This window comes from Gobio gobio (assembly GCF_949357685.1).
Source record: "Gobio gobio genome assembly, chromosome: 10".
In the NCBI taxonomy this organism is placed as follows: domain Eukaryota; kingdom Metazoa; phylum Chordata; class Actinopteri; order Cypriniformes; family Gobionidae; genus Gobio; species Gobio gobio.
The window spans coordinates 51,003,756-51,027,124 of record NC_137116.1 but is presented as its reverse complement, the minus strand read 5'-3'; the positions used below and the strand labels follow the sequence as shown (position 1 = coordinate 51,027,124).

The 23,369-nt window shown below is 37.7% G+C and overlaps 1 protein-coding gene across 6 annotated transcripts; it reads right to left on the bottom strand.

The window, feature by feature from the left end:
- Positions 1-228: 228 nt before the first annotated feature.
- Positions 229-23,369, bottom strand: nr1h5 (nuclear receptor subfamily 1, group H, member 5). 6 transcript variants are annotated; one of them, XM_079826852.1, is made up of 11 exons: positions 22,785-23,059; positions 15,635-15,773; positions 11,771-12,124; positions 7,846-7,986; positions 7,591-7,733; positions 7,377-7,475; positions 6,136-6,217; positions 5,942-6,058; positions 2,674-2,769; positions 2,327-2,440; positions 229-716 (listed from the first exon to the last, which is right to left on the bottom strand). In XM_079826852.1, exons 2-11 carry the CDS (start codon positions 15,729-15,731, stop codon positions 505-507), a joined length of 1,455 nt encoding a protein of 484 aa, XP_079682978.1. In that variant the 5' UTR covers positions 15,732-15,773; positions 22,785-23,059; the 3' UTR covers positions 229-504. The 6 variants fall into 6 exon arrangements, with proteins under 6 accessions (XP_079682978.1, XP_079682979.1, XP_079682976.1 ...); XM_079826853.1 differs by having other exon boundaries at positions 230-716; positions 7,377-7,472; positions 22,785-23,369; XM_079826850.1 differs by having other exon boundaries at positions 230-716; positions 7,846-8,007; positions 22,785-22,890.

Here is a 23,369-nt window from a genome sequence, read left to right as displayed (position 1 = left end):
GTTTTATAAGGTATTCATCTTTTATGAATCATTCAAATATTGGTGTCTGGGACAATGCAAGTTTTTAAAAGTGTGCAATGAACGTCTGTTGAGTTAATATTAATTGAAACCTTTTAGAGACCTGGAAACAGTATTTGAAATGTCACAATTTAACAAGCGAATTAGATGCATGATTTACGTAAATTACATTTTGGATTCAAAACGTAAAAAAAAATTGTATAACACAATTAGCAAAGAAAAAACAAAATTTATTGAGCTTAAAATCTGAATGGGCATGAGAAAATGATGACATTCTGTTCATACATACAACAAACTAAATATATTTTTTATTTAATGCATAAGAAAACCACATTATGAGGCTTACTTTTTTAAGTTTTATTAAACTAAACTATGTTTGTTCATCGGTAACCTACAGTACATTGACCTGGGATATTGTTTTGGGCAAAAATTAAGTGTATTGCAACATAGATCAGATGTCATAAATCTCTCTCCCTGAAGGCTGTCTCAGGACTGCATATCCCAGGGTTGCTGTGGGAGAAGAGTGAGGTGGTTGTGTCGTAGTGTTCTCAGCTCCGTCAGCCGTCCCAAGAGCCTGGCGAAGCGCCGCGGGTCCTGTGCTGTCCCCTGACTACAGCAGCAGCAAACCCGGGACAGCAGCTCCAGAACAAACTCCTGTAAGTTCTCAACACAGCTCGCCGCACGCAGAGATGGCCTGTCTGCTTGGCAACAGAAAACAAATGGCGGTCATTTTAAAGGGTAACTTCAGTGATTTAGCATTAGGTTTTGTATCAGTAGAAACCTGGTAGTATATTCAAATTATGGTACTTTTTTTGGCCAGAGGCTAAAGACTACAGCCAGTAGATGGAGCTGTTCTGCATGTTATCAACCCGCCCATAGGGGAGAGATCTCACACACAGAATGTAAGACACAGACGGACGCACAGACAATCATAACGGATCGTGTGAGTGAAGGTGTTTCTCAATGTCAAGGATACTTCCTCTGCAGGACTGGTCCTTCCAAGTCACTTACTTCAGAGGCTAGGCGAGGCTCCTCTTTAGCATTCGGAGAACACGTAAATGGAACAGGTTAGCAAGTGCACGTTAGCCTCATTACGTCAGTGAAAAGGTCCGTCAGCCATCAATAACGTCATTTGTATAAAATCAATACGGTTGTAATTTGTACTGGCATTTAAAAGTTAAACTTTACTTATATTTACTAGGGTTATAACAAATGTTTGGTAACGTAAATACTAACACTTGAAAGCATATTGCCCCGTTAACGCTCCGACTCCGCCAACGTCCGATATTTTGTATTTTTTGAACAAGATAGCAAAGCTGCGCGCATAGGATTGTGGGTGATTTGAGAACGCTAAGTGCGCGAAGTCTACTCGTATGCATCCTTTCCTGTATATGGCATATTTTTCGAACGAAGGACTCAGACCTTGGTTGAAATTCCGAGGATCCTCGACATTGGAACAGCCCTTCGACGGACGTCGATGACGTAGCATCCTCGGAATTCTGGCTTCCGAGGATCCTTCCTTGACATTGAGAAACGCCTTGAGTGTTTCAACTTTTCAATGAATTCTTGGTATAGTTTAGCTTCCTTATGCGATCTGAAAACGTGCCAGATTGGTGCTTAACTTTACCTCAACGTGATGAATGAAATCTGATCCTGCTGCGTCTGTGCCTTGACTCTCGTTCGGCTCACTCATACTTTATTGAAAAGACACGTTCAGTTTTTAATTGTAGTGTTTATTTTCTAACTGAACGAAATTATTGTATTACTATGAAGATCAAAATGACGGTGTACGGAGTGGCCTCGTAGGGCAGCGAAGCAAGTGCATTCTGGGAGTTGTTGTCTTTCATCCACATGAGACAAAAATAAATGTTCTGTCTTTTCTCAGTCTAGAAGGCACCAAATTCAAAAAATAATTTCAAATTTCTACTGCATAAATGACCCAGTTTAAATTCAAAGCTTAATGCTAAATAACTGAAGTAACCCTTAAAACAGTTTTATGCATCTTATTTTGCACAATGTGCGAGACTTCCGATTCATTAGCCGGTACGGGCAAATAAAGTGCTAGTTCCTATACAAAAAAAAAACTGTTTATGATTACAATAATACATTTAAATAAAATAACAAATACCAGTTTGCAATATAAAACAGCATAACTGACTAGTTTTGTACAGGTAAAATGATGAAGTGAATGACACCGGAAGCCTCACACACGCAAGCTACCTATAAATGACTGGTCTGAATTCAGTGACATGTGGACGTTCACATGGAAATGAGTCCCAATTGTGTTCATAATGCATAACGCACAAACCTGAACACAACACTGCCGTCGCTGTTAGAAGTGCATATTCCGCCTCGGTTACCGCAATAGTCACCATACTGTGGAGGAAATTTACCACAGACCTCAAGAGCTCGTCATTCAACCCTGATCAGAGATAAAACATTAGTATCATTAACATTAGCACAGACAAAACCTTTCTAGACAAATATAATGATGATGCATCAATTCATTGTATTTGTCACTGTGTGTAGGGTGAATTCAGGCTGATTGAGACACTTTTCCAAAGTCATCTCAATGGCAAAAAGTGTCCCAATCACCCTGAATTCACCCTAATGTGACATTTTCCTATATGATTATCACTTTGCATCATAGATCACCTGAGTGTGTCAGTATCCTGTGGCTGTTCCCAGTCTTGGACTCTAAAGTTTTTGCCCAATCGGGGTTTGAGTTATTTGAATTTGCTGGGTATAAAGCTGGTGATAGAAAACATCAGAGAGTCATATGTGTTGAGTTGTTGAATCAAACAACAACACTACTAGTAATGCATCTAATCCACTTGTTAAATTGTGACATTTCAAATACTGTTTCCGGGTCCAAGCCTCTACCCAGTTTCAATTGATAATGTTAACTCAATAGATGTTCATTGCATACTTTTACAAACTTGAGTTGTCCCGGACACCAATATTTTAATGATTCATAAAAGATGAATCGGTGTCTGGCCAGTCGAAATGTTAAGCACTGCAAAAAATGCTTTTCTTACTATTTTTGTCTTGTTTTCAGTCCAAATATAAAAAAAATCTAACATTAAGAAGCATTTACTAGACAAGCAAAAGTTTTTGTCTTATTTTGGGGGAAATTAACTCAAAATGAAGGGAGTTTTTGCTTAAAATAAGCAAAATAATCTGCCAATGGGGTAAGCAAAATAATAAGAAAACAAGATTATTTTGCTTACTCCATTGGCAGGAGCAAAAACTCCCTTAATTTTGAGTTATTTTCCCCCAAAACAAGACAAAAACTTTTGCTTGTCTAGTAAATGTTTCTTAATGTAAGATTTTTTAGATATTTGGACTGAAAACAAGACAAAAATACTAAGTAAGAAAAGCATTGTTTGCAGTGGAGATAATGGTTCGAGTCAAGATTTTACAGCACACAGTGAATAAATACACTCTTAAAAATAAAGGTTATTTTCTGGCATTGATTCCATGAATTTTTTTCATCAACTAAACCTTTCCATTGTACAAAAGGTTGTATTTTTGATATAATATTCTTCACACTGAGAAAAATAGGTTATTTTCAGTTGCATAGGCTAGTCTTACAAGTTGGTCTTCACATTTTTAGATGGGTCATAACCTTTTTAAAAGTCAGTTACATGAAAAGTTTGATTGGTCTCATTTGAATTCAAACAATAAGACTAATTACCCCTTGTCTAACTGCTAGATGGTCAGACTAGATCTTAAGACACTATCCCCTGGTTTCACAGAGCCTGTTTACACCTGGTATTAAGATGCGTTTAGGTCAATTGGATCTCAAGTGGATGACACTAAATACAGGAGTAAATGGGATCTAAAATGTTTTGAGTCCACTTTCGACCACTTCCAGAGGTAGTCGAAAACGCATGCGACTGGATTGCTTTTGTAAATGCTGATGTGGTCGGATGTGTTTTAACAGCCGCAAAAGATCGCCTACTCACCTTAGGGGTAAACATTATGGGAAGCGCGCTAGCCAGACAGGATTTAAACTTTGGCTGGAGACCCAAGTTTGGTTTGAAGACGAAAAACATACCAAGCACAATGTTCTCTCACCTTTCCTGATTTCTAAATCGCACTCACAGCGTTCGGCTGGTCTAGCGGCTGTCAGAGCAGAAACGGAAGCTCTCCGTAGGTTTCGCAAGGTTATTGTGCAAGGTTATTTTGGTCATAAGATCGAAAGATCTGCAAAAAAAACACTTTTACCCACCCATAGTCTCTCCCCTCAAAGAAATCCAGACAGAATTGGTTAAAAGTGGACGAAAGACACCTGGTAGGTGTCTACAAGGAAGGTATGTGTCTTCCTCGTCTATTTGTGAACTGACTGACCAAAACGCATGTTAGTACCAGGTTTAAACAGGGCCATAGACGAGGTTTAAACTAGCGTTGTGCCGATGGACGATATCATCTGACCGACATCACGATGGAGCGCCACCATCGTGATGCCACGCCCCAAAACTTTGCAGGGATTGCTCTGTAAATTAAATGGAGAATACAACTAATGCATATATACTGTTTTACTGTAATCTATGCCAGAGATGTGACATGTGTTAGTCTATGAAAATACCACGTCAGACAGGCTACACAAATATTGATCTTGACATTATTAGCCTCTTGTCTTTTTTACATGTCTTACACTGTACATTTAACTTATATTTAATTTTGTACAAGAAAACAGTCCTTATTAATGAATTATTAGCAGCCTATTGTAGTGTCTCAGGAGATCATGCTCATTGTCACGTAGCTCTTCTGTGGCTACTGCACTGAAGCGGCAGTTTAAGATAAACCCAGACTTCAGCGAACGTCATATAACTTTTGTCTGGTTAATACTTTTAAAGACTATTTGCCTTGGCCATAATGTCAAATCAAATGAAAGAATGAAGGTGATTCTGATAACATCCATTTATTAAAACACAGAACAACAAGGAAACGGGAACAACGCTCAGACCGAAAACTCTGGATTTACATTTCACTTATAATTGGCAGCACAATTAACTTTGTCGTGCAAAGCATAGCATGGGCTACAAAATAAAATGTTATTGAAATATTGTAAAGTGGTATGAACTACACGAATGAACGTTTAAAAAACAATATGCAAAATCAAAATTGAATAGCTCTGTAACGGATTGCGAAAAGTGCATGCAATCTATTGGAAATCCCGGATGAATAATTAGTTGGGTTATTAAAATAACAAAATTATAGTTCAAGTAGAAAATAATATTTATGTAAAGAGATACAGTAGAATAAAAATAGCTTAAAAGTGCACAACTCCTCTTAAGTGGAAGAAAGCTACGTATTTCCCCCTCACGTGCAACCTTTTGTAAAGTGCGGATGAGTCATTATTTGGGTTATTAAAATAACGAAATTATAGTTTAAGTATAAAATAATATTTATGTAAAGAGATATAGTAAAATATATCCTTCAACACCCCCATCGTCAACGGCCAATTTAGGGGACATTGCCCAACCTTAGTTCCCAGACTAAAATGCATGTTTGAGACGTTTTAATTGAAAGCAACTTTGCACTGGGATATCTTAAAATATATGTGCCATTTGTTTTGTCTCAAGATGTACACCAGTGATTTTTTTTTTTTTTTTTTTTCTAAGGCATGTTTATAAAAGCTTCTTAAATGTCCTAATTGAACTTGGGCCTAATCCTGGCTTAATCTAAACCCTGTCTGTGAAACCAGGCCTACGTTTATGTAACCGGCCCTGTTGACTCAGAACCCAGAATCGTTCCTCTATGACATTGTGACATTATGACAAAAAAAAACCTTTTGTAAGAGTGTATTAACAGTTTGTTGTTTGCTTTTGGGATCTGATAGAGCGCTTGGACCAAAAAAAAACGGTGACTTGTGACATCAGATTTAAACAGATTATGTGATAATGTGTGTGATTACCAGTGCTAACACTAGTGGGGTTCTCTGAGAACTGCTGAGCTAAGAGTAGGAACATGACTTCAACTGAAGAGCTGGACAGAAGTGTGTTCTGGTCAGAACTATCCAAAAGCTCAAACCCTAAACAACAGAGAACCACAGATTAGTTGTATTTAGACGTGTTTGGGGTGTGATCTGAGAAGTTGGAGGAAACTGACCAGGTATACTCCTAAAAAATTGCAAAAGCTTCTCCATCTGAGGACTCAGATCTGTATTTGTTAAACTTGACCACAAAGGCACCTGGGGAAAGAAAAAGAATGATATCTTATCCACTGCCTGTCCAAAAAAAGAGTTTCTGTTTGGATCTAAATGGGCAATCTATGGGCAGTCTATGATTGGATCATTATTGCAGTGATATTGTGTTTTAAAGCATGTTATATGTTTGGCAACAGTTCTTCTAACCCTAATTTTAATTTCTTAAATAAATATGTAGGAAGACACATCATAGCCATATTCCAGGATGACAATGTCAAGATTCATCAGGCTCAAGGCCTGTACACACCGGGAAGAATATCACGCGCGCTTATCGCCTGCGTTTTTCGTGACGTTTTTCGGCGCGTCTTGAGTGTTTACACACAAGCGATTTTCACTGGCGATGCACAGAAGAAGAGAGACAGTATTTACGTGCTTGCCAAAAACCATAGATATATTATGTCTATGGCCAAAACCATTCACACACTTTTTGCTAACTGGCAAGCAGCATTAGCAGCTCATCTTCTTTGTCTACTTACTACTTCTTCGTCGTATCAATGTGTGCTCGGTAAGACCGTTTTGTGCTTGAACGCCACCAAGTCTTGTTTAACTGTCACTTCAGCAGCTCCAGGCATGTGAACAAAAGCGGCGATCTCATTGGTCGGCCAGTTTTTAACGCGCCGCGTCAAATAAAAAAACGAACCAGAGGCGTTTTTTTTTTTTTAAATGACGCTTTTAAGCCTGGCGTTTTGCGTTTTTCGTCGGTGTGCACACTCACATTGGCGCCCTTTGTTTAGTCACGAGGCGTTAAACGTCGGCGATAAACGCACGCGGAAATCGTCCCGATGTGAACAGGCCTTCAAACTGTGAAAGAAAGGTTGGGAGGGAACATGAAGAATAATTTCCACACATGAGTCCAGACCTTAAATTCATTGGAAGTCTTTGGGATGTGCTGGAGGAGACTTTACATAGAGCTGGACTCTTGCATTGTCAATACAAGATCTTGACCAAAAATTGATGCAACTCTTGTTATTGCATTCAAGAGGAGCATCAGTTTTTGGTCAAGATCTTGTATAACATAATAATCACTGCAATAATGATTCAATCATAGACTCTTAAGCATTTGCCTATTTAAATCCAAACAGCAACCGGGCAGTATTTCTTTTTTGCATTTTTAATAAAAAAGAAAGAAACTTCTTTGACATACCGGGCAGTGCGTGTTGTCTTGAATTATGTACCTACGATAAGCCTCAACAATTCTATTCAGAATGCATCTCTGCTCTCTGGAGAAACTAGATGATACCTGCTAACAGTATTTTTGAAGATAAGAAACTTGTTCTGAATTTTCAACACAGCCTTCAAATCTCGTTAAATCTCCAATTTCATGCTTGGAAAAGCTAAATAACGCAAGAGGATTTTACCCGTGTGGTGAATCTGCTGGTGGACGAGACGCTTCTGCTTTCAGAGTAGTCTTCTTCAGTTCTTCCTGTTGACCCGTTGTGTCCTCTGTTCTTGTAGCCCTTCCTCAGTCTCTTTGACTGGCATTGCACTTCTGTAAGCAGACCTGACAAAAAGACACCAGTAATCAGCTAATGTTGATGCCAACTCTACTCAAAGCTCAGATTCCCAGAAATGACTGACTCAAAGCAACACGAAAAGATTTAAATCAATCTCACACTCTGCCAGCATCCCGACGGCTCTGCATTTGCGCAGTCTGCAGTCCTGACACTTTCTCCGCATGTACATGTCCATCTCGCAGCTCCCACCACTTTTGCAGCGGTACACAGCCTTTTTAGTCACACTGCGTCTGAAGAAACCTAAACCAAGAGAGATATACACTACCGTTCAAAAGTTTGGGGTCAGTACAATGTTTTGAAAGAAGTGTCTTATGCTCAAAAGGCTGCATTTATTTGATCAAAAATAACATAAAGAAAACGAAAAAAAAAAACACTACTATTGTGAAATATCCTTACAACGTATAAGAGCTGGTTTCTATTTTAATATATTGTACAATTTATTCATTACTCCAGTCTTCAGTGTCACATGATCCTTCAGAAATCATTCTAATATGATGATTTGCTGCTCAAGAAACGTTTATTATTATTATTAATAATAATAATGATAATGTTTAAAACAGTTGTGCTGCTTAATATTTTTGTGGAAAGTGATACTTTTTCAGCATTTTGATCTATTTAATGAGGCATTAAATAGATCAAAATACTGAAAAAGTATTACTTGCTGAACAAAAGTATGAATTTCTTTCCAATAAATAAATAAATAAATTACTAGCCCAAACTTTTGAATGGAAGTTTATTCTTGTCCAGGAAAACAGACCAAGTAACTATCAATAGCAAGTAGTAAATCTTGTTTCATTGTTTTTGACTATTTACAAAAAGGACAAGCTCTGAAATGCCCCACTCCATTTCCTGTTTTATAAGGAAATATGTGCTTGTCAAGCCATTACACAGAACCTTTCAAATACGGATTGTGGACACTAGTAAATAAAATCAAGAAGCATATCAAGGATAAGTGATCAAGTTCACGCAATAATTTAAATTCTCTCATTTACTCACCCTTATGCCTTCCAAATCTATATGACTTTCTTTCTTCAGATAAACACAAACAAAGATTTTTATGAAAACAACCCAGCTGTCAGAGTCCATATATTGCAAGTGAATGGTTGACGCAGCAATCATGACGGCAATCCGTACGACACCAGTGGATGAATCCATTTCTTCTAAAGCGAAAGTACAGGTTAAATACTAATATTTTATTACATAATTGCTCCCGTCAACTGTCATTCGGGCGTTCATATACATCAGGGATGGCATGAGGGGGAATGAATGATAAAAGTTTTCATTTTTGGGTGAACTATCCTTTTAATGTTGTCCTTAAAGGGATCCCCTGGTGTTAAGACTTGTATGGCTTAATAGAACATAAATGATGTCTCTTACTGAAATATGTAGAAGAAAACCCATGAAAGATCCACGTTATTTAAAAAATCCAGTACATATTTGGACAATGGGCGGCGCCATTTTGTTTGCGTTCTATGATGATGATGTAGAATGGTTGAACTCGGCAATCAGCTGACGCTACACGTAGCTATTTTTACCACAACACAACTCGAACAATGTTTCAGAGTTAAACAAAACAAATTAATTGCATTTAAAACAAACTCGAACACATGTGCACACAAACTACACATAATACAACGGCTCTCCTACTTAACTCACTCGTTTTCATTCACTCATCAAGTGAACTGTATTAGTAGACTGGGTAAACCCAGCCTGATCTGCCGGCGATTTGATTTCGCCCTGCAACTCAGTCTGGAAACCTTTTACATTCATTTCTACTGCTTCTGTTACACTTTTGCGGGAACCAATCACAGACTGGCTTATCCACCTGGCGCGCTATTGGAGGGTTTAACATGATGACGGATAGAGAAGCGATGGGTCGATGCCTGTTGATCACGCCTCTTGTGGTCTGATTGATCGGCTCGGATTGCATTTTCAATTCCACATTGAATTTTGCTACATTCATTGCGGGACATATAATGAAAATGCTATTCCAAGTATCTTAACTGTTAGTGTAAATGCAATTAAGAAAAATAACATTGAAACGATCCTTTTGCTACAATTTGTGCTTGAACATGTTAAACGCATTTAATCATTTCAGTAATACATTTTCATTTTAATTTTGCAACTTATAAAGCGTTAAAATATATTTTTAAATGATATGTTAAAACTAGGGTATGAAATGGCAAATGTAAATTATATTATTCAATTTGAATTATCATTTTGCTCCAAATGTTGCACACAAGGTATGTAAAATGTAAATTTAAATACTGAAATGCATTGCCATTTTACATATTGCATTGCAAATTGAATATTGCTACTCAGGTGCTTCTATCTATATATATATATATATATATATATGGAAGCACCTGAGTAGCAATATTCAATTTGCAATCTCTATAGAGAAGCGCTGGATCAATGCCCATTGGTCATGCCTCTTGTGGTCTGATTGATTGAAGGACTATCCAATTGCGTTCAGGGTCATTTGAATTATGCTCATTTAACACGCCTCTTGTGCAGTAGAAAATACAGAGCAGACTCCCCAGACCAATGTTCAATCTTAAATTGAGCTTGGTCTGGTGATAGCCAGACAACTGTATTAGTGGACTAATGTAGGGAATAGTGAATGAGGTTTTAGGGGGCGATTTCGGATTCTGCCCCTCTCGTGGAGACTGACGAGGGCAGCCCATAACACATCTCGATTGAGACCGAGCAGTCCGTCAGATGTGTGTGTGAGAAAGAGAGAGAGTTTGTGTGCACGTGTGTTTGAGTGTGTTATAAATGCAATTACAAAACAATGAATTGGTTTTGTTTAACTCTGAAACATTGTTCGAGTTGTGTTGTGGTAAAAATAGCTACGGATAGCGTCAGTTGATTGCCGAGTTCAACCATTTTACGCCATCACCATAAAACGCAAACAAAATGGCGCCACCCATTGTCCAAATATGTACTGGATTTTTTTAAATAACGTGGATCTTTCATTGGTTTTCTACTACATATTTCAGTAAGAGACATCATTTATGTTATATTAAAGGACAACTCCGGTGAAAAATGAACCTAGGGGTAATTAACATATGGTTACCGAGTAGATCGTTCTCTGGGATTTGTTTTCATGAAAATCGAATGTAAAGAGTTTTATCTCTAATAACAGATTAGCTTATAACGCTAGTATATGGGACATATAATAAGTCAAATTAAATCGCTAGTTAATACCACTAACAAGGCTCAAAATAGCCTCACACTAACACGGTAGCATAATGAGGGTCCCTACATGCAAACGGAAGCATTGAGAACTTTGTAAGTGTACAAACAGTTTAATAAGAAGATACTTTATAAAGACAGTACATTACACGTATACAGACAGGAGCCATCTTGGAAAACAGTCTCGACAAGTCGAGCCACGAACGCTGTGCTAAGTGATGAACTGTGACTTGGAATCTCATATGGTCCGTTGTTTCTGGAAGAAAGCACTGAACGCAACAGAGAAAAATAAATAAATAAAAATATTTTTTTTTAAACTGAACGCCTCAGAGACTAGCGCTTCCAAAGGATACACACTAAAGAGATGGCGGATTATTCAACCGTGGCTCGACTCGTCGAGACTGTTTTCCAAGATGGCTCCTGTCTGTATACGCGTAATGTACTGTCTTTATAAATTCTCTTCTTATTAAACTGTTTGTACACTTAAAAAGTTCTCAATGCTTCGGTTTGCATGTAGGGACCCTCATTATGCTACCGTGTTAGTGTGAGGCTATTTTGAGCCTTGTTAGTGGTATTAACTAGCAATTTAATTTTACTGATTCTATGCCCCATATACTAGCGTTATAAGCTAATCTGTTTTTAGAGATAAAACTCTTTACATTCGATTTTCATGAAAACGCATCCCAGAGAACGATCTACTCGGTAACCATGTGTTAATTACCCCTAGGTTAATTTTTCACCAGAGTTGTCCTTTAAACCATACAAGTCTTAACACCAGGGGATCCCTTTAAATTGATTCAATTACTACAGTTTTTGAACAGCCAACCTTTGCAGCCCTCACAGGTGAGGGCATTGTAGTGATATCCCGAGGCTTTATCTCCACACACCACACACAGCTCATCTTGGCCTTTCACTCGAGCCCCATGGCCCATCCTGGGCCGTTTCAGCACTGGAAGACCAATAATGCTGCCTCTTGTTGGGCTTTGGACCTCTATCTCGGGCTCACAGATGTACTCAGAGCATTGATGGCCGTAGGGGTACGGCGGGTTGCACACTTGAGCGTTTGGCGCTCCGTACATTGAGAACTGCACATTTACGGGGCTGAACGGCTGCTGCCCATAGAGAGGACTTTGTAGATCCGGTTCTTGGTAAGAGCAGCTCAGTGGATCCACAAGAACATCTGCAGCAAGAATAGGAGAACATCTTGGTGAATGAAACGATTGAAAATGTTTCACAAGAAATATGTTTCTTTTTCACATGATTCTTGAATTACCTAATGATGACTATTATGAGGCCATTGGGACATAATAAAAAAAACACCCAGAGCAAGACCTTTTGAATCTTTTCTGCCTCTGGAAACAGGATGCAGCTGAAGAGGTTACAGTTTTGTTTATGGTTGTTATTTGCTTTTTAGCTTATGAGGTTTTTATAACCGTACAGAATGGAGCCTTCCTGATGTTTTTTCTGTCAGAGGGAAGGTTATGAAGATGGATTTTAGATTTGAGTTCCCCCATAGAGGAATCACATGTCACAGCTGGCAGCATTTCTGAAGCACATCTGCACAAGATCCATCTTGACGGACACTTCTGAACTAATAGTGACAATAAGCAAGAGAAATATTTCACATGAGAAAAACGTAATATTTGTGTAAATCTCACTTCATCAAACCAATCTCTGTTTTTCCATGTCATTCATAGATATCCTTGTGCTGTGTGGTGGTCTCTTTAGTGGTCTTCAATCCTGTTGTTCTCACAGATGTTTCATGTCCCGTTTCATGTAGAGCATAACTTTCCGGAGCTAGTATCTGTTTGTAAACCACTGCAGTTCTTCATAAACATTCATGTCGGTGAGAAGCTTTGCTAAAATACTAGCATTGACTGGCTTTCGAGACACCACGGCGAATTAAATGACAAAACGAAACCGAGACTTTAACAAAATACTATTCGGACAGTAGTTGTTTCTCAAGGCGATGTCTGTGAAATAATATTTGGACATTCGGATGACATTTAATGAGCGGCTCACATTTAATGAGCGGAGACAAACCACTGTGAATAATACGTGATCAGTCACGTGACCGTATTCCTACACGACATCAGTGATGGCAATCAGTTTAAAGTAATTATTCATGTGGTTTATTTTAAAAAGTTGTCTGAAACGTCAACAACAACAACAAAAAAACAGTAGGAGATTGGCTGGGAAATTCTCCTGAGTGGTCTGAGGGGATGGACAGCACTAAAATGCTACTAAAATGATCTAGTGTCCAGAGGCCTCATTTATAAAAACACGCATACACATTTGAACTAAGTGTGCATACACTAAAATCAACGGCAACGTTCATATGTATAATAACTAGTGCTGGGAATCGATAAAAAAAAAAAAAAAACTAATTAATCTAATTTTTTTCTGTAATTAATCTCAAGTTTTTAATATTTTACATTTTTAATATTTTAATATTGTAATTTCAGTTACTCTCCAAAATCATGTAGAAACAATTTAAAGAAAGTATATTTTAAATATGTGTTGTAATGGCATCTTTTTATGAATGAAGGCCAGTATCACTGTCTCTTTGAAACATTAATGACGTTACATTACAGTATAACTGAAAGCTCCCAATTTCAACATTTATTAGGCTTTAAAAAACAGCTTTTAATTTAAGTGAACTTAAAACAATCTTTACATAAACCTATTATAATAATCCTGTGCCTTCCCTGTTAGACATATACAGAAATGTAATATTTATCAACACCTTTCTTAACTGCATAAATAATAAATTAAATATAGATTAATCATCATTAAAGCTAAAATTTTCTGTTCCCGTTCTTTGATGAACATTAATGATGTTCTCGTGTCTTGTCGCTTGGAAGCAATAACATGAATAGGAGTGTGATCATGTAACGCTAGGCAAAAATGGATATAAAAACGGACGCTGCGTTATTTGCGTTAAATATTTTTAATGCGTTAAGCTGAAAAAATTAATCGCCCGCGTTAACGCGTTCATTTGCCCAGCCCTAATAAAAACGCTATTTAACGTGTAAAAGTGCTAATCAGACGTACGCACTTTTCCTTGTGGCAGAGAGTCTTAAGTACTGCAGGTATTGCAAATCTTGCCGCTCGCTATTCTCAAGGAAATGATTTGGACGTTGACTGGTGCTCTTTTATTAGTTAATGACAATAACTAGGTGGCATTTACATCTGAAACCATTCAGCTGTGCCAGATTTAAAGATAATTTGGGACTTGTAGATTTATTTTACGTCTGAAAAAGAGGCGTACGCGTTTTTTTTTTTGTGTATGTTTGTACACACATTTGAGAAAATTGTAAGATCAAGTTTCTTTGCAACATTTTATAAATGAGGCCCCACATCTCCCGGAAAGTTTGATACACATATGTATTATTGTTTAAATTGCAGCTATAGTGCCATAAAAAATAGTATTGTTTTTTCATACTATTAAAGTATATATTATTATTTTGAATTGGTAATGGTAAAAGTAATTTTCTTACGGGTTTTTGTCATTTTTATTAGTTTTTGCTTTCTTTAAATATTTCTATTTAGCTTTAATTTCAGTTTCCAAAGCAATATTTATTGGTAATATTTTAGGTTTTATCTTATACTTATTTTATTTTAGCTTTTATGTCAGCTTTATTTCAGTTAACTAAAACAATTTTTAAATAGTTTTAGTTAACAATTACACTGACGCAATGAAAGTCAATGGGGTCCGAAGCAACATTGGTCCTCAATGACTTACAAAGAGACATTTTCCAAAATATATTTTGTGTATATTCAGTTGTGCTCAAAAGTTTACATACTTGTATATCCCTTGCAAATGTTAATGATTTTAACTGAATAAGAAGGATAATAAATATTTATTTAGTACTGGCTGTTTTTTTGCTTTGTGATGGTTGTTCATGAGTCCCTTGTTTGTCCTGAGCAGTTAAACTGCCCAATGTTCTTCAGAAAAATCCTTCAGGTCCTGCACATTCTTCAGTTTTCCAGCATCTTTTGCATTTTTGAACCCTTTCCAGCAGTGACTATGATTTTGAGATCCATCTTTTCACACTGAGGACAACTGAGAGACTCAAACACAACTACTAAAAAGGTTGAAACAATCACTGATGCTCCAGAAGGAAACATGATGCATTAAGAGCCGAGGGGGTGAAAACTTTTTGAATTTGAATATCAAGGTCAATTGTACATAATTTGTCTCCTGGAAAACATGTAAGTATCTTCTGTTGATTCTGAAGGGCAGTACTAAATGAAAAACAAGGTATTTAAACAAAATAAGAACAATTTGGACATCGTCATCCTGTTCAAAAGTTTTCACCCCCGGCTCATAATGCATCAGTGAATGTTTGAAACATTTTTTTGTTGTTGTGAGTCTCTCAATCGTCCTCAGTGTGAAAAGATGGATCTTAAAATCATACAGTCACTGCTGGAGAGGGTTGAAATATGCAAAAGATGCTGGAAAACTGAAGAATGTGCAGGACATGAAGGATTTTTCTAAAGAAAATTGGGCAGTTTAACTGCTCAGGACAAACAAGAGACGCAAGAACAATCATCGCAAAACACACACACACAGCCGTGGATCATCCAGGTAACAACACACGGTGGTATTAAGAATCAAGGGTATGGAATCGTGTATATATATAATTTTATAAATATATTGTAATTTCTATAATAAGTGTAATCTTACCATAGTACTGCGGCTGCTCTGTGATGTCAAACGTGTCTGATGCGGAGAGGTAGCCGCCGACTGACATGATCATCTCAGGATCTGTGCCCTCTCTCATCTGATCAGTGGGATTCCTGCTCTTCACAGAGAATATCTGAATCTATAAAAGAGCACAACAGCTTTCATTCACCCTACTTGAGGATCGTAATCCACTGCCTTCAAACATTTCTCCAGCAAGCGCTCCAGCCCCAGAGAAAGATGAGCTATTTTAGGCATCACTGTCACGAAAAGGTTATGACAGAACACAGTGAAGGCTGCGGAGATCTCCGTCTGTGCTCCTATGGGGCTCTGAGAGGATCTGAAAAACATCGACTGTGAGAAAAAGACGAGAGATGAGGCCCATGTGTCCGAACAGCTGCTCTGGCACGAGTTTCACAGAAAAGGCCTCACAAAGAGTAGTCTGTCCCAATCGCTCTCAACAGGTTCGGCCTGTAGCTGACCCGAGCTCGCACCCTTGTCCAGTAACTCAAAAGAAGACCTGCAACACACTTTAAGGACAGTGACCACCATTTTGGATCCCAGACTAGTGTATATATATTTAAAATATTAACCGTTTTGGCTTTTTACTTGATGGCATCCACTGGAAGCTTTTCTTGCTCAGAAACTGGTGCTGGATTACACTTTTTCCTGGCTTGCAAACATAGTCCTAACCTTATTCCTAACCACAACCCTAACAATGAACTATTAGTTGGAGAAGAGTTATAAACTCAGCCCATTGCTGAATCTGATTAGTCCTGGAACAATATTCCAATCAACCATTAATTATGTTGATTCAGGAACACATCCTACTTGACAATCACAGCCATCATTTTGATTTACTCTGAATTGAAATCAAGAAGGGCATGATCATGGAGAAGTATGCTAAATGGATTGCTGTGTGAACAGAATCATGTGACACAGTTTTCAGTTTCATTTATGTTACAGGACCTATTGTTTATGTTCACATGGATGGTGGAGAAGTGAAAGAAAGTATTGTTTTACACCATTGCTAGTGGCAAAGTGGTGATCTGAATTTTGTATGTTATAACTCAATGTTCACACCCATGCAGATTTTTGTCCTGCAAAAATACATAACAGATACGGTCATATTTAGCTGTTTTTAGTTGCGCGCTGTGATGTATACAGTGGCAAGAAAAAGTATGTAAACTGCTTGCAGAATCTGTGAAAATGGGAATATTTTTAACTAAATAAAAGACATCATACAAAATGCATGTTATTTTTTATTTAGTACTGTCCTGAATAAGACATTTTACATAAAATATGTTTACATATAGTCCACAAGACCAAAAAATTGTTTTTATTAAAATGACCCAATAAAAAGTTTATGAACCATTGATTCTCAATACTGTGTGTCGTTCCCTGGATGATCTACGGCTGTGTGTGTGTGTTTTGTGATGGTTGTTCTTGAGTCCCTTGTTTGTCCTGAGCAGTCAAACTGCCCAATGTTCTTTAGAAAAATCCTCCATTATTCAGTTTTCCAGCATATTTTGCATATTTGAACCCTCTCCAGCAGGGACTGTATGATTTTGAGATCCATCTTTTCACACTGAGGACGATTGAGGGACTCAAACACAACTACTAAAAAAAGTTGAAACATTCATTGATGCTCCAGAAGGAAACACAACGCATTAAGAGCCGGGGGGTGAAAACATTTGAACAGGATGAAGATGTCCAAATTTTTCATATTTTGTTTAAATATAAAAAAAAAATCATTTAGTACTGCCCTTCAGAAGCAACAGAAGATACTTACATGTTTCCCGGAAGACAAATTAAGTACAATTTACCTTGATCTTCAAATTTAATAAGTTTTCACCCCCCAGCCCTTAATGCGTTGTTTCCTTCTGGAGCATCAGTGAATGTTTCAACCTTTTTAAGTGTTTGAGTCCCTCAATCGTCCTCAGTGTGAAAAGATGGATCTCAAAATCAGTCACTGCTGGAGAGGGTTCAAATATGCAAAAGATGCTGGAAAACTGAAGAATGGGCAGTTTAACTGCTCAGGACAAACAAGAGACTCAAGAACAACCATCACAAAACACACACACACACACACACAGCCGTGGATCATCCAGGGAACGACACTCAGTATTGAGAATCAATGGTTCATAAACTTTTAATCAGGGTAATTTTAATAAATTCAGCTTTTTTTTTGTCTAGTGGACTATATGTAAACATTTTTTTTTGTAAAATATCTTATTCAGGACAGTACTAAAGTACTGTAAGTACTTAAAGTAAAGTACAGTCTCTTTTATTTAGCTTAAATTATTCACAATGATTCTGCAAGCAGTTTACATACTTTTTCTTGCCACTGTATGTGTGACTTAACATGTATTCTGTATATATACCTATCAAAAGTTTTTGCTGTTAGTAAGATTTTTTTTAAAGGAAGTCTCTGTTGCTCACCAAGGCTGCATTTATTCGATCACTTTTTTACTATTAAAAAGTCATCGTTCAATCATTCACAGCTCAACATCACCTGCATGGCTCACGAGTTCTCAGAAAGTCTATAATTCTCAACATTTCAGTTTCCAGCGTCTTATGCTAAATTCTTTTCAATGCCGATGCAAAAAAATGCATACGATTGATCGGGGACAATTCAATATCTTTCAAATATTCACCTACGTTCTCTGAACTATAAATCCCCCCTGTTCTCGTTCACTTTAACTTTGTGTTCTCTGTGGCAATGTGGGTCGCTCTCTGTTTCCCAAGAGGAATGAGAGTGACATCCAGCTCATCTCTAGAGCTTTAGGGAGTGTTTATACACGCCGTGTTTGCCACGGCTCTGTTTGTCATGCAGTTAATCTTTGACATTAAAAAGATTGAGGACTGCAGGACTCTAACCTTCCCACCCGATATACTTTAGACCCCTTGAAAGGGGCGGGTTTTCCTGAAAAACCCTTAAATTATGACACGGATGCTCACACGTATCCTGCTTGTTGCGCTGACATAGAACATCCTCCATGGTGTTATAGTGGTAGCATCTCAAAGAGGCTGACCTCGGTTTCGCAGTGTCGAAATATAGATATCATTAGTGCCTCTGAGACCCAAGGGAGGGAGGTTTTTGCTATCACTCCCATGCCATCCATCACAATGACTGTGGGTTCTTTACTTCAAAAAAATGTGCACGATTAACAAAACGACCTTCTTTAAACCCCATGGATGGTTTCATTCCAGATGAGGTTAGAGGGAGCAAAACGCCAATGAGTTTGAACACTCATTAATTTTTCACAGTTTTCACAAGAACATAAATAGCAACTATGTAAATAAACATGCCTTTAGCGTATCATAACAATTGTCCTCACATAAAAAAATAAGGGTTGTTTTTTTTTCACAGCGATGTCGTAGAACAGGGGTTTCCAATCTTTTAGATACCACAGACCTCCATGTGAGGGACCCACAATCCTAAAAGCTATATACTTTCATATATATAAAAATATATACTATAAACGTGTAAAATATTATTCTGAAATTATTTCGTTTCTGTAACGTACATTTCGTTTTTTTTCTACTTACTAAACTACTGTATTAGATGTATTTTATCTATCTATTTATTTAATTCATTATTTTATTTAAACCAACATTTTTATTTATCAAATTACAGAGCCACTAAAGGGACATGATGGTGGAAAAAATATGAGATGGGAGGAAAAAATATATTTGCATTCCCCTTAGAAACGTTACATTCGCTCGCAAAACTTTTGGGTTTGCAAAGTTTTTTGGGGGAACACAAACGTTTTGCAAGAGAATGCAAAGTTTCTTATGGGAACACAAACGTTTTGTGAGTGAACCCAAAAGCATTGACATATAATTTCCCTCCCGTCCATCATGCATCAAATTGTGTATATTTTAACTTTTTTTTTTTTCAATCAAAAGCATTAATTCATTCATTTTCATATAGTTTTCCCCTACATTTTTCACTCTAGCACTCTTGCAACCACTGCAATAGAAGAACCATTTTATGTTCCTAAAATAACCTTTTAGTGAACAGTTCTTAAAAAAACATTTTTGTCTTAGTGTGAAGAACCTTTGTCCACTATAAAGAACCTTTTGTGGAATGGAAAGGTTCCATGGATGCTAAAGGTTCTTTATGGAACCATTGATGCCTATAAAGAACCTTTATTTTTAACTCTTTTCCCGCCATTGACAGAGTTTTCTAGAAGGGTATAGCTGCTGCCTGGAGATCTCTAAATGGGGGTGGAAACTCCAAAATAGGGTGTGGCCTCCTCCCATTGACAGACAGGCACATTTCCACCCCACCCGTCCCCCGGCTTTCCGTGTTTTCACTGTTTTACGTTAGGGGGCGCTATTACACATCTGAATATGTAAAATAACTTGATCATCACCATTAAAGGTGTCATGAACTGGATATACTGTAAAATTATACTGTTGTCTGTGGTCAACTAATGATGTTCGCGTGGTTTTTACATTCAGAAACATAATGAAGTAATAGGCTATTTTCTGCCTGGGTTTTGAGGCTCTCTGAAAAACGCTCGGTTTTGATGGGCGCGCCGCACTGAAGACCTGGAAGTAAATGCCCACGGCTAGGATTGGATCAGATTTGCATATTTAATGAGCTTCAGCTCCTCTCAGTACATGTGGGGATTGTTTTGAAAGTGTCTGGTGAAACGCTCACAGGGCTCGCAAAATGTCTTTATCAAACAAACACAAAGATTCATCTCTCACGTCGCCCGATCAGTGAATATAACCGCAAACCGTACACACACACACACGTGCACAAGAAAGGAATGTTATTTCACTATTTAAGATAGAACACTTAGCCCCGGGGACGTTGGCCTTTGAAAAAAGTAAAGTCCGAGCCCTGGCCCTTAACCTTACAAGTCAGAGTTTGATCACGAATGAACCAATAACACCTTCTCCAGCCTGTGACAGCGTGCTAAGGTATGTAATCAATAGATATCAAACGATCTGTAACAATGCAATACTAACACATATAAAAACCATGTTTTACTCACATAAGTGTGTTGCGCCTGTTCTGTCGGATCCAATATAGAAGGCACAGCATTGTGTTTTAATCTCAATATGTCTGCAAATCCAGTCTCGACCTCTATCTTGTTTACAAACGAATCCGCGGTGAAATGAAGTGAACAAACGCAATGTCTTCCCCACGTGAGCTGGAACCGGCATGTTTATTGCTCGGTAGCACCACCCGTTTAGCTCCACGAGACGGTGGGCGGGCTTGAGGCGGTGCTTCTGCATCCAATTACGTCAATGGTCGACATATTCTGAGATCTCTCGTTATCTGGGCCTTCCTAACAAGGAAGTTTTCAGCTCTGAAACTTACAGGATATTCTTATATTACGATGAACTTTTATATATCAAAGGCTCAAGGGAAAGTTGATTTCTCAATTTATCACCCCTTTAAACATCATATAAATCAAAACTGCCTAATGTTACTGAATGAAATGTCGACCCAGGATGAGCCATAGAATCGTTCTGAATCCGATCTGGACATAGTCTTTGACCAAAACGCAATTTTCTCAGCGTTCTGCTCAAAATGTTGCTTTTCAAGTGTTGATTAAAAAAAATGCATTAATCTATAATAAAATGAGGGTCTGTTCTTATTTATATACATTGCAATTTCAGATATTCATACAACAAGATATTCTGGGGGGCATGAACATGAAAATTATCTAAAATTCTGGTGGTGACTGGCAACTTTGTTTTTAAAAAACACTGGCGGGGAAAGAGTTAAGAGTGTTGAAGGTTTTGCGTGAGAATCCCTCATGGGAATAGTTTACATTAGAAGATGAGGAACCATCCAGAAAGCACTGGATTCACTGTTTTTGCCAGCATGTCTTTCTTTATCCATCTGTTATATTATTTGATGTTAGCTAGTTGCTTGTAGCCAGGCTGTGTTTACAGATCTAAGCAGGAAACCGAACTCTTAGATTAGACGGCCCTGCACAGGGACAGTTTGGGGGGTGTTGGACTAAAGTCCAGAGGTGCTTGTAATGTTTTGAATGTAGGTGATCATGACAGACTGACGTAAGGCTGGTTAGCTCAACTATCTCAATGGTATCTGCAAAGATAACACAACTGAAGCAGTCTAGTCTATTAAAAACAGTGTATATTGATCAAATAGCAACTTCTCATTGACTTCTGTGAAGCAGCTCACAGACAGAATAAACATGCAACAGAATGTCTAAATGACTGCTCAACAAATGCCAACACATTCTTAAGTTGTCTGTTGGGAAACAGAACTGTCATGTTCACACTGACCCAACAAACCCAAGAACTGAAGATAATGATGTTTGTTGTGTGAGAGTGAACTAGACAAAAAAAAAGCAGAACATTTACTTAGCAAAGGAAGTTGGGAAGGTATAAACTGATTTCCAAAACTGGATTTTTGTTCAACTCGACAAAATCTCAAGATATTTTATGCACAGTGTTATTGTTGAATGTTAACACTATCGTTAAAAGGTTTAGGGTCAGTAAGATTTTATTTGAAATCATTTTTTGTCAGCAAAGACATTTAATGTTAAATTTATTCAGCAAATCATCATATTAGAATGATTTCTGAAGGAACATTCAGCTTTACCATCACATGAATAAATTACATTTTACAATATATTAAAATAGAAAAGAGTTATTTTAAACTGTAATCATATTGTACAATAGTACTGTGATTTTTTTTCTAATAAATGGGTGAGCAGAAGAGATTTCTTTCAAAACATTGTACCAACCCCAAACATTTGAATGGTGGACTACATAAAAATGATAAAATATTACTTAATCAAAATGATTCTACCTTCACTCATTGTTTTACTATTACCAATATATACATTTTATGAAAATAGAACGTCATCAGCACTATAAAAAATAACATAAATGGTAGTATGAGAACATGTCACGCATAACAAATAAAATACTTGATATATTTGAGCTTCTTCCTTATCTAGAAGAAACCAACTTCATGAGGTGCATCCTGGGATGCTTTTTAAATAAAGCCCAAATATTCCATTACAAAAAGTTTTTTTTTTTTTTAATTCTTGTGAAGAAATTCATATGCAAGTATTGATCGCTTAAGCATTTAACGAACCTCTCGACCGCTAGCGCTGACGGTTTCTAGAGAAAACTGATTTTGTGTACTCACCAGTGCTGATGTTGCGTGTGCTGGAGCTCAACTTGATGTGGCTCTTGCATTCGTGATGTTGACAGCAGTTCAGCCCCTGACGTCCAACACTTGCCAAACACACACTGGAACACACATGCGCAAAACAAACAGCGCGTCCCTCCAACACAAACCATTAATTCAAACACATACCAATATGTGTGCGAGTTTAAAGACAAGGGCACACAAAGTCGATAATGCACTAAAAGGGAAAGTTTAACATTGTCCTGCAACCATCACGAGGAGCTTTTAAGATCAACTTCACTGTCAGCGTAAAAGTTAGAAACGGATATCTAAAGGTTTGAACCTGTTGAGCAAAGTCAAAGAGGGCCGTGATGGGAGCGAGGAGCTGTTTAAGTCAAATAATGACTGATTTCTGGACATGCATGTGAATCAGTGGGCTCATTAGAACATTCCCAGCAGCCCAGTGTTTATAAACAGCCCTAGTTCATCTAACTGATGGATGAGCGCTCGCTATCTCTCCACTCTTCCTGCCGCTCCTCCGAGAACGTACTTGCTCATCCCCGGGTTTCACAACCGCCCCGACACACTCCCACGTGTCACTAC

Coding starts and splice junctions, on each gene's coding strand:
- nr1h5 (XM_079826850.1), bottom strand. CDS start 15,731: ATGAGAGAGGGCACAGATCCTGAGATGATCATGTCAGTCGGCGGCTAC. Junction 7,734..7,845: donor CGTCGGGATGCTGGCAGAGT/GTGAGATTGATT, acceptor TCTTTTTGTCAG/GTCTGCTTACAGAAGTGCAA. Junction 6,218..7,376: donor AAGACAACACGCACTGCCCG/GTATGTCAAAGA, acceptor TTCTTTCCCCAG/GTGCCTTTGTGGTCAAGTTT.